This window comes from Physeter macrocephalus, unplaced genomic scaffold (genome assembly GCF_002837175.3).
Source record: "Physeter macrocephalus isolate SW-GA unplaced genomic scaffold, ASM283717v5 random_1852, whole genome shotgun sequence".
Taxonomy (NCBI): domain Eukaryota; kingdom Metazoa; phylum Chordata; class Mammalia; order Artiodactyla; family Physeteridae; genus Physeter; species Physeter macrocephalus.
In genome coordinates, this window is record NW_021147138.1 from 1 (window position 1) to 15,144 (window position 15,144).

The 15,144-nt window shown below is 44.3% G+C and overlaps 1 protein-coding gene across 1 annotated transcript; it reads right to left on the reverse strand.

Annotated features, from left to right (window-relative positions):
* Positions 1–634: 634 nt before the first annotated feature.
* Positions 635–6,859, reverse strand: SPATA31F3 (SPATA31 subfamily F member 3). Its single transcript, XM_024126303.3, is given in 6 exon segments — positions 635–911; positions 914–1,174; positions 4,126–4,637; positions 5,556–5,616; positions 6,159–6,204; positions 6,716–6,859. Coding segments are annotated over 6 exon segments (1,221 nt in total). The 3' UTR covers positions 635–714.
* Positions 6,860–15,144: the final 8,285 nt, after the last annotated feature.

The window sequence follows — 15,144 nt, forward strand, 5'->3', positions numbered from 1 at the left end:
GACATTATCATCAACTGATTTTCATTCTAGGAGGCATTTATTCTAGGCAGCTGAAAGGCAGTGGGGGTCAAGCAGGTAACAGGGCTACAGCAAGCTCCCAGATGGGTTACCCCTTAAAATCTAATCAATAACAACAGGGTGCAGAGAGGGGAGATTCTAGCAATTGCTTCTGACATCGATCATATTAGCTATGTGCCTTTGAGAAACACAAAGCACCTCCTCAAGAATGAAGCACTGTAACACTCCTCTAAAAACCTTCCCTCCGGATTGTGGGAATATATAAAAGTTATCAAAGAATTGTGCCTGTGGGCCAAAAGTGCACTGGATTCTTGGCTACTACTTCTTGTACTACATCATGCACACTTTGCTCCTCTGGTGCCCAAAGACAACACGGGAAGCCATGACAGAAGTCAAGCCTGATCTTTACCTTCAATGCACCTTAGACGCGGGTCTTCCTTCTCTGCTCAAGTCCCTTTATCCACAGTCCAGGGTGGAGCTGAAAGAGTTGTGTGGAATGCTGGCCCATTCGTAAAATGGGTTTAAGCTCCCATACCATATGGGAAGTACAATCTACCTCCTCTACTCTCTCCATCACATATCACATTAAAAACAAAGAGGCACAAACAGGTGGTTCTTTGCTTAGCGGTACACAGTATATTTGGAGAGGGTCCTGCCTCACCTACATATTAATGGAAATGATGATGACAGCCTTCTTCAGGAAGATGCAGAAGTTTGGGAACCTATGAACTCCTTTTTCCTGGACTGGGTATTCTCCTTGTATAGACAAGTGCCTTCTGCTGAGGTGAGAGTTGAGACATGGGATGGATTTTCTGGCTGAGTGGCACAAGTCAGCTGAGGACAGTGCTTGGAGCTGTTGCAGGAAAGGCGCAGGAACCAGGATTGGCTGGATGAAGGGAGTGTCGCTGGAACTCATTGTCTAGGCACTGGAGGGCATCAAAGAAGGCCACGCCCTCCTCCTCCTGCTCTGACTGAGCTCCCTTCACAGGGCATTTGGTGGGAGATGAACTCTTCTCAACATTTTTTGTCTTGGTTTTGGCCACCTTCTCATCCTTAGAGAGAAGAATGGATTCCTTATGCCCTTGACCTTTCACCTTGGGGTTAATCCAGTGTGTAAAGTGCTTCATCTTACTTCCCAAGCCAGCTTCTGCAGGTTCTGGAAGGGTAGGGCTCTTGTGAGTACGGGCTGTCTTTACCAGACTCTGCAGCTCTTGGCCCTAGAAAGTGCGGCCCTACAAATTTTGGCCCTGCAAAGCTTGGATCTGAAAAATGTGGCTCCTTTAAAGGCTGGACTTGCAAAATGTGGGCCAGCAAGTTGGTCCTGTAAGATCTGGCCCTTTAAGCCCTGAACACTCCAGATCTGACATTCTCAGGAATCCTTGTTTGGGTGAGGTCATTCAACTTGCCCTAACAGCCTTACAGACCATTCTTATCTAGTCCTTTTGTCCCAAGGAATCCTGGAGGATGCTCTAGGAACTCAAGGTAAAGGGAGAAGCCGGTGAAGGTACTGACAGGGGGCACTAAGCTGACAGGATGGAGATGGTGGCTCTAAAGATCCAGACAGATCCTTGCTAGTCCCTACTCACTCAACACAACCATCCTGGCCAAACTAAAATTTTACCTGAGAAAGATCCTGGAGATACATTTGGGAAGTCAGGGGCTCTGGGGGTTCTACTTAGAAGTGTCCCTACTGGAACCTTGGCAGGGTAGATGTTCTCTCTGGTTGGAGAGAGACTCGGCGCTGCACCCCCTTCTCTGGGATTCTCTGATGCTTTGAGTTTCCCTGGGTCCTCTGTTCTCCCTGCTGGTGCAGGGAGTTATTCTCACCTTTGCAGAGGCCTGGGGCTCAGGGATCTTCCAGGCAGGGGTTGTTCACACTGGGCTCCAGCCGAACACAAAGCAGCTGGGCCTCTGTCATGTCCCCACTGGGCTGTGAGATCTTGGAGGCCCATGGGAAGAACCATTAGGACTGCTCTGGAACTAGCTTGCTTTTGGTTCTGCTGCACTGCCTTAGTTTAATTTTAAGCTCTTCTTTAAGGTGGGCCGTTTTGGGGTCTGGCGGGATGGGGAGTTCCTGGAAAAATATTTTCCTTTGGTTGTTTAGATTCCTAAGGGACTGCTAGGCACAGATATTCCTTGGGACAGCCACAGTTTGTTCCCTGGACTCCTCTGTCTTTATGAGACTTCCCAAATGTATCGCTAGGAATTTCTTTTTCAGGTAAAAATTTAGTTTGGCCAAGATGGGTGTCTTGAGCAAGCAGAGGCTAGCAGGATCTGTCTGGCTCTCCAGAGGTGCCTTCTCCATTCACCTGTACTTCAGTCTGGAATGCCTGTGCAGTGTCTATACAAGTCTCACTGTCATCTTGAAAGCTGGCCCAGGATTTATACACTGCTGCTTAGATGAGATTGAGCCAGAGACTCTGTTGGGCCCCCAACAGGCCCAGGCACCATCTTTGTGATTGGAAATTGGCTAGTGATTGCCAGGGCCATGGCCTTGGAGAGTGCCACAATACAAAGAGCCCACAGTTCTGACAGGAAGGCCAAAACGTGTCTCCAGTTTCTCAAAGCCTCCCTGGGAGGGCACCTAGGTAGGTGCTAATCAAGGTGATCAGTAACAGCGTCTGGTGAGGCTTACTGCTGCTGGTTAAGGCCTGTCAGTATTCAGGGTGTCACTTCCTGGTCCATGTAGGGACTGACTGCTGCCTCTATGTCTAGGGGCTTACTTTCTGGGGTGCAAGGGAGCTGAGTTGCTGCCAGGGCCCCTGGAATTCTGCAAACCCAGTGATTTGAGTCCCAACTGCTGCAGATGTGGGCAGGGACAATCCCCTAGCAGATCCTCTCATATTTTTAGCCAATATGGCTCTACAACATCACCATGGCCTGGGAAGCAACTGTGGGCTGGCACTACTGGCCACAATTGATCAGAAGAGGTCACTATCCCCTCTGGCCTCTGGGTCTGCAGGCTAGGGGACACTCACCCTGGTCAGTGTGCTGCACTGGGGCAGGGGCTGCTGGTCAGCAGGGGATAGAAGCAACTGGATGGACTGCTGGATCTTCTGGGGCAGACCCCAGCAATGGTAAATAAAACTGCCATATCAACCACTTCTGAAGGTGGAACTCCACCAGCTCAGGGCATGCTCCAGGAAAATACTACCTTGCTCTTGAGGACTGAAATGGGCTTCCCCAAACAGGTAGGCCCCTAAGTCTCAGGAGACAGGCTTCAGCATGTCTCAGGGCTTATGTTGTATGGTTCTCTGCATCTACAGAGATCTCTGGGCAACAGCTGGCAAGCCGCATGGAAGCTGGAGCTGCCTTTGAAGTGAAGGTGCCACTGCAAGGCTTCACACTTGGCCAGAGTCAGAAATGGGACATTGACATAGGCTTGTTGATAGAAAGATGAAGAAGCCCAAATTCAGGTATGTGGAAAGAAGGTGGGTCTAACTGAGGTAGAGGAAATTTTAGACAGTTTGGAGATTAACAAATCATTGAAGAAAAAGAAACCAGGCTCCACTTTTGTGGCAAGATGTCTAGGGGTGGACCAGAGACTCAATGTGCAGAAAAGAGGAACCATAGAAAGGTAGCTATGTTCTGCTGCAGACAGCACACTGAGGCCTCAGCATGTACCGCAGGCAATGAACAGAGACCACTTGTAAACTGAAAGATGATAGAGGGTAGAGCCAGAGTCACAGAGTTTGGGATTTGTTTGCAGTGACATCTGCACTGGATCCATAGCGGATCCTTGAAAAACAGCAAGTTTGGGTGGACTTGCTTACCTCCCATGAACCCCAGGTCAGGGCGATAAAAGCCCATCTTTTCAACAGAGGTCTTAGAGGTAGCATTCATGATGAAAGAAATGGTAGTGTTTTCCCCTAGGCTTGGAAAATTTGGGGGCAGTGTGACATAAGTTGCCACAGGAATCTTCCACAGATCTTGGGAGCCCTCAGGTGTAGAAATGCATGCATTTATATACACATACTTAAAGATACATCAGGGATTTGGGGACACAGGAACATGAGATGAAGGGAATGAAAGGTCACGGGGTATTTTAGGTTTGTGAGCTTTGGGTTCAGGGAAAGAAAGGGAATCAGATACTCAAGGGCTGCTGACCTTGTTTCTCTGGAACACATTGGGAGTTGCTCTTCTTCTTGTCTTGCTGGTTCACAGGAATCCTAGGCTCTTCAAGGCTTGAAGAAGACAGAGCTCCCACGTCCCAGGGCACCTCTGGCCCTTGACAGTCCTGCCTTAGCTGCTGGTGGTCCGCCCAGTATTCATGGATGCTGACTGCACTGGCAGATATGGTGGTTGACTTAGTGGCTGACCTGGCAGCTAACTGGGTTAAGGATTTCTGACTTGTTAGTTGTGACACTATGCGGGTTACTGATGGAAGCGAAAGCTCTTTGGAGTGCAGGAAATCCTGACTCTGCTCAAAAGAGAGACTAGACGTGGACAAAACCTCTAGGCAAGAGGAGCCCTGCGATGGCCCCGAAGTAGGGGTGGTCAGGGTGTTCTCACCCGATAGCAACTGCTGAATCTCCACAGCCACAGCGTTGCAGGTCTGGCAGCAGGGATCTGCACACAGGAGCCGCCGCACGCTCCCCTCCTGAGGAAGCCAGCCCTGGCTGGGAAGGGAAACATGGCAACCGTTTGTTACTGATGGAATGACATCTGCCTCTTTTCAAGTGTGTGGCCTGGAGATTGGCCTGTAAGCTCTGCGTTCTACCCCTAGGTTGTTTTTGCCACGGCTATTCTCTAGAAACATGCAGGAGGTTAGGGCTAGCTAACCTGGGCAAAGTCTCAGACAACTGAAGGGAATGCAGGGCCTTGAGAGCCTGGGAGGTGGGTGAGTTCTCTGCTGACCTGTGCTGAGAAGCTGAACTAGGAGAAGGCAACCAGGCAGACGGGGGAGCCAATGGTTAGCTGATGGCGCAGCACCAGGAACATCACCAGATAGAACCTGGAGTCAGCCTCGTTTGGGGCTACGGAGGTCCTTGTGGGAACTCTGCATTCTGGGGATTACAGGGCATACACAACATCTCTTGGAAGCCAATCCCTATTCTCTAGAGACCTTAAGAGGGGGATAATATGACAAGCTCCTGCCTGAGGGCTGTCCCAGGAACTGGCCTCCCTCAAGACAAAACCAGAGGAGGTATGTCAGCAGGGTCCAGGGGTCTGCCCTTGAAAGGGTCTAGCTGTAAAGAGACTACGAAAATGATGACTGATTTATGCACTTAATTATCTATCCTCCTAACTTGTCTTGTGGTTGAGTGAAAACCCATGTAGTTTTAAATCCTGCACTAGTCAAATCCTGGATTCCAGGACCTTTGTGAGCCTAGCCCAGGGCAGAACTGCAGGACTCCTCTTTCCTGAGACGTCTGATCCCAACCTCTCCTCAGGGAACCCTCAACCAGTGTCCGGGCTCCACTGTGTCTGGCTACCTCCCGGCCATTATGCTCCTCCCCAACCCTGCCCCCGGCCAAGCGGAGACGTGATCACAGGCCAGGCTGGGCGTTGGGAGACTGCAAAGAGCAAGAGATCACCTCCTCATGACAGAGAGCAGCTCCCATGGCTTCTCAGCTTCTTCCCGGGAAAGTCTCCTAGCTGAGAAACCAGGAGACAGGGTTACATGGAACGGGAGAGGATTCAGGGACATCCTACAGGAAGCTGGAGATCTTTGAATGACAGGAGACTGCAAACCCCAACAGCCAGTGCTCTGAGGTACGTCTGACTACAACTTAACCAGATATGATGTGCTCTCCTGGACCTAATCTCCTTTGACCTTCACAACCACACTGTGAGTGAGACAGCAGCATCATGCCCATTTTATGGATAACAAGACTGAGAGCTGAAGTGACGTCCACTGGGTCATAAAACTAGTAAATGACACAGTTAAGGACAGAGCCCTTACTTCCTCACTCCCCTACTTCCTCTTCACTCCCAGGGGTAAGGTGGAGAATTCTGGAACATTCCCAGGCTCTGATTTCCCACCCAAAAAAGTCTTCTGGGAGAATTTGTCAACTTGGGGAATTGGGCTTTCAGTGGTTACAGCACCTGGTGCCTGGCACCAGGGGTCACTGAGGGACAGGGTTCATGGGATCCTCACCCACAGCGGAGAGAAGTCAGAGCAGAGACTGGGACTTTACCTCTTGATGTTTTATCTTTAGCTCTTTGTTTGACTCTCCGGTGACACTTAAAGGCAAAAGAGAGTGTGAAGCTGGGGTGCCCTCTTCTTTTCATGTCTAAACTGAGACAAAACCTGCAAATATTTCCCATGCTTTTTCTGTGCTCCAATTTTACACATTCTCCTACCTTTCTTTTTCCTACTCTACCTTTTTCACACCATCATTTCCTTTCTCTTATTTCTGATTCATTTCTAGGCTCTTCATACTCCATTCCTCCACCCCCATTCCCTGAACAAGTTCTGTGGAGAGATCAGGATAAGACAAGAGAAGGGGAGGAACAGAATAAAGGATGGGTGGTCCAGTAGCCAAAGGACTTTAGCCATCCAAGGCCCTAAATGTCCACCAACCAGAAGAATCACCCAAATATGAAGCTGTTCTGGGATCCAGTGAGGAAACTTCCTCCATTTAAAAAAAAAAAAAAAAAACAGGGGTAAGGGGTAAGGGTAACAAGAGACAGTGAGGGGATAAAACCTTGTTTAAGGTTTATTGGTTCAGTCGTGGTCACAGTGTTTCCTTACCCAGCAGCAGCTCCTGTTAGGTCCCAATCTTAAATCTTGGTGATTCTTTCTCACTTGCCAAATAATTAATGCAATAATGATGATGGAGCCATAAGTGTAAAGCAGATATCCAACATCCCACAGAATAAAGGCAGGGCTCAACATAATCTAAACCTCACTAGCCATCCCCCTTTCTAGGCTTCCGAGGCTTTCAGGGTCTTAGAACCTAATGCCTCCAAATTCTAGACCTATCATCTCTGCCTCACAGAGCACAGAACCAGACCAGCAGACTGCATCACAAAGCCCTCCTGTTTCCCGTCATGCATAGCATCACAGACCTGTATTTGTCTGGGAGAAACTCATGTGACACAGTGCAGAGTCTGAGCCTAAAGGTGCCAAGTCACAGGAAGCAAATACTCTTTCGTGCTCTATTCTCTATATCCTGTTGGCTCAGCCTTCTTCTTTCAGATAATAGTCTGGCATCTACCCCCAGATAACTGAGTCTTTATGTACACTGCATGCCCTAAAACAGAGACAGTGGCTAGGTCAGAGGAACTCCATGAACTATATCACCTGTACTGGGAAGATAACTAGAAAACACACAAGAGGACACTGCCCACATTGTCTTGTTAAGTCTTGGACAGTGAAGGTTTTGATGCCACAGGCAATAGGTGATCAGTATCAAGAGGTTCAGGAAAAGGACAGTGATTAATGTGACAAGGAAAGGACATAGCTTCTGTTCTTTTAAATAACTTACTGAGAGTTAAAGAAGGAGTCCTCCCAGTCTCATCCCTAAGCTGGACAGCGTCAAAGGTACAAAGACATTTGAGTTAGGTTACCTGCCTGCTCTCGAGACACTTAAAAACCTAGTTTCAAAGACAAGATTAATTCACAATCAAGAACCCACCTTATTAAGAGTCGAATCAAGAACCTGCCTTACTAGGAGTTGGGAAAGAGAGGTGTGGGGAGTTATTTAATGGGTACAAAGTTTCTGTATGGGATGATGAAAAAGTTCTGAAAATGGATGGTGGTGACGGTTGCACAGCACTGTGAATGTCCTTGATGTCAGTGACAAGTACACTTAAAAGTGGTTAAAACAGTAAAGTTTATATTGAGTATATTTTACCACAATTTAAAAAACAAAAGGCCAAGAAAACCCAATCGTTAGCATGAGGGGATTATTTGCTACCTATAAGGAAGAATATTCTGAAAATGATTTGGCAAAAAAATGGATTAGTGAATGTTTTTCTTAAACGTCCTTTTTTACAGAACAAAAGAAATACAAAATAGATCCTTATATTTAAGATAATTTAAGAAGAGTCTCACCCCGAAGACGGGATGAATTTGAGCCGTTTCAACATCTTTCCTGAACTTGTAAGTTCCATAATACAGGAATGAGAAGACTTTTCCAACTAAAGAGCACTGAATGACAGGTTAACAATAATCAGTGAAAAAGCATCTTGCATCAGCTTTTTAGCAGTAGATCAAGATAGTACAAAGTGGCTTGAATCTTTTATTACTGTTGTTATTCCTACCAAGCCAAGCTCCGGCTTCCTGCAGCTGCTGCCGGTCTCTATGCTGCTGCAAAGGTCCTCAGTCTCCCGTTAAGCTGACCCGGTATGGCACTGCATGGTGCTTGGGGTCCTCCTTCCCTGGACTATGAATGTAGGTAATTAATAAACTTCATTCAGTATTATAGGTCCAGTGTCAGATGTTGCTCGTTCGGCCATCCCCAGAACCCCAGGGTTACCAGTGGGATGAAGAGGCGGTGCATAGAACACTAAATCTCCTACACAACCAGCTCCTGCTCCCTGCAGCTACTGCTGCAACACTGCTTAGTCTCCCATTAGCCTGACCTCTTTGCCCCAGAACAAATCATCAAATTTGGCAACACTGGCACCAGCTCCAACCAGTATACTATTTACTTAACAGATGATCCACAGCCACTGTCATCCCACTAAACTGTTAAAACCATACGCTGCAAACTTCTCTATAGCAACTTACCCACCCTTGCTCCTCTGTCTCAGAGCTGAGGCAGAGTCAAATGACAATCTTATGCCTTTCTGCAGAGTAGACTTTTAGTACAGGTTTATTTATTGATGTGGTACCCACTGACAGAGGGTGCCTGTGTGGATAGGACAGTGGGATCAGCGCCTTTCTAAACAAGGGCACATTCATGTAATGAACACTCTATCGTTTTTGTTTTTTTAATGGATCATTTCTTTTTTTAAAAATTTATTTATTTATCTACTTATTTTTGGCAGCGTTGGGTCTTCGTTGCAGTGCGCGGGCTTCTCCTTGTGGTGGCTTCTCTTGTTGCGGAGCATGGGCTCTAGACGCGCGGGCTTCAGTAGTTGTGGCACACGGGCTCAGTAGTTGTGGCTCGTGGGCTCTAGAGCACAGTCTCAGTAGCTGTTGCACACGGGCTTAGTTGCTCCGTGGCATGTGGGATCTTCCCGGACCAGGGATTGAACCTGTGTCCCCTGCATTGGCAGGCGGATTCTTAACCACTACACCACCAGGGAAGTCTACACACTGTCTTTTTTTTTTAAAAACACCTTTATTGGAGTATAATTGCTTTACAATGGTGTGTTAGTTTCTGCTGTATAACAAAATGAATCAGCTATACATATACATATATCCCCATATCCCCTCCCTCTTGTGTCTCCCTCCCACCCTCCTTATCCCTCCCCTCTAGGTGGACACAAAGTACCGAGCTGATCTCCCTGTGCTATGCGGCTGCTTCCCACTAGCTATTTTACATTTGGTAGTGTATATATATGTCCATGCCACTCTCTCACTTCGTCCCAGCTTACCCTTCCCTCTCCCTGTGTCCTCAAGTCCATTCTCTACGTCTGCATCTTTATTCCTGTCCTGCCCCTAGGTTGGTTCTTCAGAACCAACTTTCTTTGTTTTTTTGTTTTTTTAGATTCCATATATATGTGTTAGCATACGGTATTTGTTTTTTCTTTCTGACTTACTTCACTCTGTATGATAGTCTCTAGGTCCATCCACCTCACTACAAATAACTCAGTTTCGTTTCTTTTTATGGATGAGTAATATTTCATTGTATAGATGTGCCACATCTTCTGTATCCATTCATCTGTCGATGGACACTTTAGGTTGCTTCCATGTCCTGGCTATTGTAAACAGAGCTGCAGTGAACATTGTGGTGCATGACTCCTTTTGAATTATGGTTTTCTCAGGGTATATGCCCAGTAGTGGGATTGCTGGATCATATGGTAGTTCTATTTTTAGTTTTTTAGGGAACCTCCATATTCTTCTCCATAGTGGCTGTATCAATTTACATTCCCACCAACAGTGCAAGAGGGTTCCCTTTTCTCCACACCCTCTCCAGCATCTACTGTTTGTAGATTTTTTGATGATGGCCACTGTCGCTTTTAACGATGTGGGCACGGACCTTCACCTTTGCCCTTCCTGCCTCATGGTTTATCGTGAACAGCAAACAAAGGAGATGAAGTACATCAAAGGCCTCTGTGGACTCTGGAGGGCTACACAACTGTAAAGGATTCAGATTCATCTGTTTCTAGAAAACTTGCTAAAGCTGGACCCTGCTTGCATGATGATGCTACAGTGCCACAATTACTGTAATAGTAGAATTTCTTCAGGAAACTGTTCATGATTACTGATTCATATGCACCATGGGTCATATCACAGCCCGATAAAGAAAAATCCTGACAGGACACTGATGTGATTTTGTCCCTCCACACAAGCCTTACTTAGGAGTTTTGCTGTGTCTCATTCTCAGAAAACACTAGTGAATACCTTAGATGTCTCAGGTGATGGGGACAGAGGCCTAGCTGCTTCCATTCAGAAGCAACATTTTTATATGCTACCGTTTTTATTAATGCCTAAGAGTTGGACAGGAAGAGTTGGACACACCCCAGAGTAGTATCTACAAAACCACCAGCGCTTCACAGCAGGTTACTACGCTACGCAGAAGTGTAGCAAGCAGCTAGAGGCACTAGAGGGCAGCACTTGCCCACCCAATGAGTCCTGAGGACTCCGTTTCAGGAACTTTAAAAGGCCTGTTCCAGTAGCTCTCAATCCTGGCCTTACATCAGAATCACTGGGAAGCTTGTGAAAATATACATTTCCTGGCCTCACCCCAGACTTAATGAATCAGAATCTCTAGGGGCACGGTCTTGCAATCTATGTATTAAATAAGTGTCAAAAATAATCCTCAAGCAACAGAGCACTGGGCTTTGGGGTGTGTATTGGGGAGCAAATGGCCTCCAAAGAGCAACAATTCTTCCTCCCACCCAAGTTTTATTGAGATATAATTGGCACATAACATTGTATTAGTTTAAGGGGAACAACATAATAATTTGATGTATGTAGGTATTGTGAAATGGTTACCACATTAAGTTTAGTTAACATCCATCACCTCAGTGTTATAATTTTTTTCTTGTAATAAGAACTTTTAAGATCTACTCTTTCAGCAACTTTCAAATATATTAACTACAGTCACCAGGCTACACATTAGACCCTCAGAACTTATTAATCTTATAACTGGCATTTTGTCCCTTTTGATCACCTTTGTCCATTTCTCCCACCTCCACTGCCTGACACTGGCAACCACCAATCTGTTCTCTATTTGAATGAGTTTGGTGTTTTTTTTAGATTCCATATATAAGTGAGATCACATAATATTTGTCTTTCTCTGTCTGACTTACTTCACTTAGCATAATGCTGTCAAGGTCCATCCGTGTTGTTGCAAATGGCAGGATTTCCTTCTCTTTTATGGCTGAAAAATATTCTATGATATCATCTTCTTTATCCATTCATCTGTCAATGGACGCTTAGGTTGTTTCCATGTCTTAGCTATTATAAATAATGCTGCAATGAGCATGCGTGTACAGATATCTCTTGGAGATAGTGATATCACTTCCTTCAGATATATAACCAGAAGTGGGATTGCTGGAGGAAATTTGAAGCAACTATCTGCGGATGATGTTATAAAAAAAAAATTCTCCTATAATAGGTGAGTTTGGCCATCTCTGGCAATGACCTAACTTAGACAGTGATCTGTAAATGGAAGTTAAGAATTCAGGAACACAAGGAAGAAAGGAGAATTGACCCTGACTGAGAAAAAGTATTATGTGCCAGGCCCTTTACACACATCACCTCATCCAGTCCTTACCCTCAACCAGACCCAGGTACTGTTAGCCCATGTTATATACGAGGAAACTGAATCACCTGTGAGTAAAGTAACACAAGCCTGAGGTCACATAGCAACTTAGTGATGGATAAAAAGTTTGTTTCTAAACTCCACTAAGCTTTGCAACCTTCAATTCAATCAAGTTGAGAGGAAATGGACATAACATATGATTATAAGATGTTTGAAACTGCAGACTACTCACATGTCCAGTTGTTTTTGAAAAGAAGGGCCACAGTAATAAAAGGACTCTAAAACAGGAGCCAAAGAGCAAGACCGGGTCCAAAGGTGTCCAATGTCGTCCAGGTCATACCTACTTTTCATCAGGTATGTCCCCCAGGGGCAACAGCCCAGTGACATTAGCATCTGAGACTGTCCCATTCACACTCCTGGCTTGATTACAGGCTCATCAAGTGCCTTCTGACTAGAATGTAACTTACAATGTAAATGAACCTATACGAAGAGAATGACCTGACTAGCATGTAGGAGTATTCCAGGTCCCTCGCGATTACATTTCTCAATATAAATTCGTAAATTAGCATGATGATTTTATGCCTCAGACTCCTTTCAGTTTAATTTCAGTTGGTAATTCAGTTTAAATACAGTTGGTTTCTTCAGAAAACCAACTGGCTCAGAGAACCTTGACAAGATGTAGTTTTTCTACTTGTACAGCTGAGGAACACTGACTCCTCGTTCTCCCTCCTTTCCATTCCTCCTAGTTAGTCTCCACCCTCCTGACCAGTTGCAGACGCAGGGAGGGCAGTTCTAAACATGAGGCTGCTGCAATGACCACAATCCCCGGCCTCCTCACAGAGGAGAGCAGCACCACTATTTCTCAGTCTGAGCTACCTTCCTCTGTGTGCCTCAGTTTTTTCCCATTAGTACAGAGTAGTATCTATCAAAGGCTATTTATTCAATAAAGCATTTGGGTGGGGGGGAGAGTAATAAATGTCATCCATAAGTGAATCCCGATAACTTAAAAGTAGGAAATAACAGTTAGTTATACAGAAACACTCAAAGTATCTCAATATGTGCCTGGTACAGATAAACTACTATAAACATCTCCTCTAAAGAGGAGAGAGGTTATTTTTGGCTGAAGTGATCTGGGAAAGCTCCATGTTGTAGAAAATGGCATTTAAACTGGTGCTTGAAGCAGACAGAGGATTTTAAAACGTGGAATTGGAAGAGAGTGATCCACATGCAGGAGTCAGCATGGATAAAGCGGCTGGTGCCTCTGTGTAATGATATGTGGAAATAACAGAAGGATTCCTGAAATATTTATTTTACTATGGGTACATTTTATTTTGTATATATACGATCTCAATGAAGTGAGGTTTAGATTTCTTTTCGTCTTTGTGTGAAAACTGAGGTTGTGGATATCTCCTGTGGGTGTGTTTTTCTGCATCACGTGGACATGAACTGTGTAGATGGGTCTCCTGAATCTGACCGTATGTGTTTCTAGGTATAAATTCTGCGTGGGTGCACTTCTCTACAGACGTTTTGATCTTTGTGGGTGTGTGCACATGCAGTCCTGAGGGAATGGGAAGGAAAGATAGAGGAAGATTAGAGGTGAGGGGGAGAAGAAAGAGAGGAAAGGGAGTGAGAAGCTGTTGAGCTGAACCTCTGTCCAAAGCCCAAATGTGAAACTCCTACACATCATTAGTATTTTTAGTTGATAAGTGATTGTCCTATTGACCTTGGAAGTTCTTTTTCTAATAATAAAACATTCATTGGCAAAAGGCTAGTGTTTCAAACTGCTATGTTTTATCCATCACGTTCTATGTCTTTTCATTTGTCCTTCCTTTCACCCAATTTAGTCCTCTTTCTGAATTTTTTTTTCTTTTGGTATCTTATTTTCTTATCTTCCCAGTCCTATTAATTTCTTTATTGGAATTTTGTCTTTCTGTAAGTTTTTCCTTTCTCTTCTCACTTATGGAGCTATACCATACCCCACCCATACCACAGAAAACAAATGTTTTTAAATTGCGAAAGGGGTACTTCTTGTTGTAAAGATATTTTAGGCTCAATCTTAGGCGTTCATCTTCACTGCCACAGTCGATTCAACAGATTTTAATGGGGTGCTTTGGTGTATGTTAAAGGCATTGTTCTAGTTACTGAAGAAACAGAGAAAAATGCCTAGAATAGTCAACCAATTATATTAACAATCATCTTTAACTAAAGTAACCAGCTTTTTTCTTCAGGCATAGGAGAAAACTGGAAGACAGAAAAGCAAGAGTGATTTAGCTAGTTTTTCCAGGGGCATCTACTACATATCTTAAGAAAACTGAGGTAGCAAATAATCATCCAGTGAATTTGCATATTTTTTCGTATTTGTTAATATACTGCCATTCCAAGAAATGAGGGTAAATCAAAATTATATTTAGTGAGCAGTATTTTTGCATCTGTTTCTTAGAAATAGTTCAGGTATCCAAAGATGGTTTATTAATTAACCTCATCATTTGTTTAATGATTAAGCTCTTAAGGTTAAAGATCTGGAAATATAATTTTAGCTAATATATCCTTATGAGTTCTAGAATTTTAAGGATTTCATAATAATTTCAGAAACAATGACTTGACAATTGCTCAAACTTAATAAAAGTCATAAATTTACAAATTCAAAATGTTCAGTGAGCTCTAAACAGGACAAATTAAAAGAAAACCATGCCCAGACACATCATAATCAAGTTTCTTAAAACCAAAGAAAAAGAAATCTTGAAAACAAGAGACAAATGCTACACTACACAGAGGACTCAAATCAGTAAAATTAGAAATAAAAAAGGAGAAGTTACAACTGACATCACAGAAATACAAAGGATCATAAGAGAGTACTACAAGCAACTATATGCCAATAAAATGGACAACCTGGAAGAAATGGACAAATTCTTAGAAAAGTATGACCTTCCAAGACTGAACCAGGAAGAAACAGAAAATGTGAACAGACAAATCACAAGTAATGAAATTGAAACTGTGATTAAAAATCTTCCAACAAACAAAAATCCAGGACCAGATATCTTCAAAAGTGAATTCTATAAAACATTTACAGAAGAGCTAACACCCATTCTTCTCAAACTCTTCCAAAAAATTGCAGAGGAAGGAACACTCCCAAACTCATTCTAAGAGGCCACCATCACCCTGACACCAAAACCAGACAAATATACTATAAAAAAAGAAAATTACAGACCAATATCACTGATGATTATAGATGAAAAAATCCTCAACAAAATACTAGCAAACAGAATCCAACAACATATTTAAAGGATCATACACCATG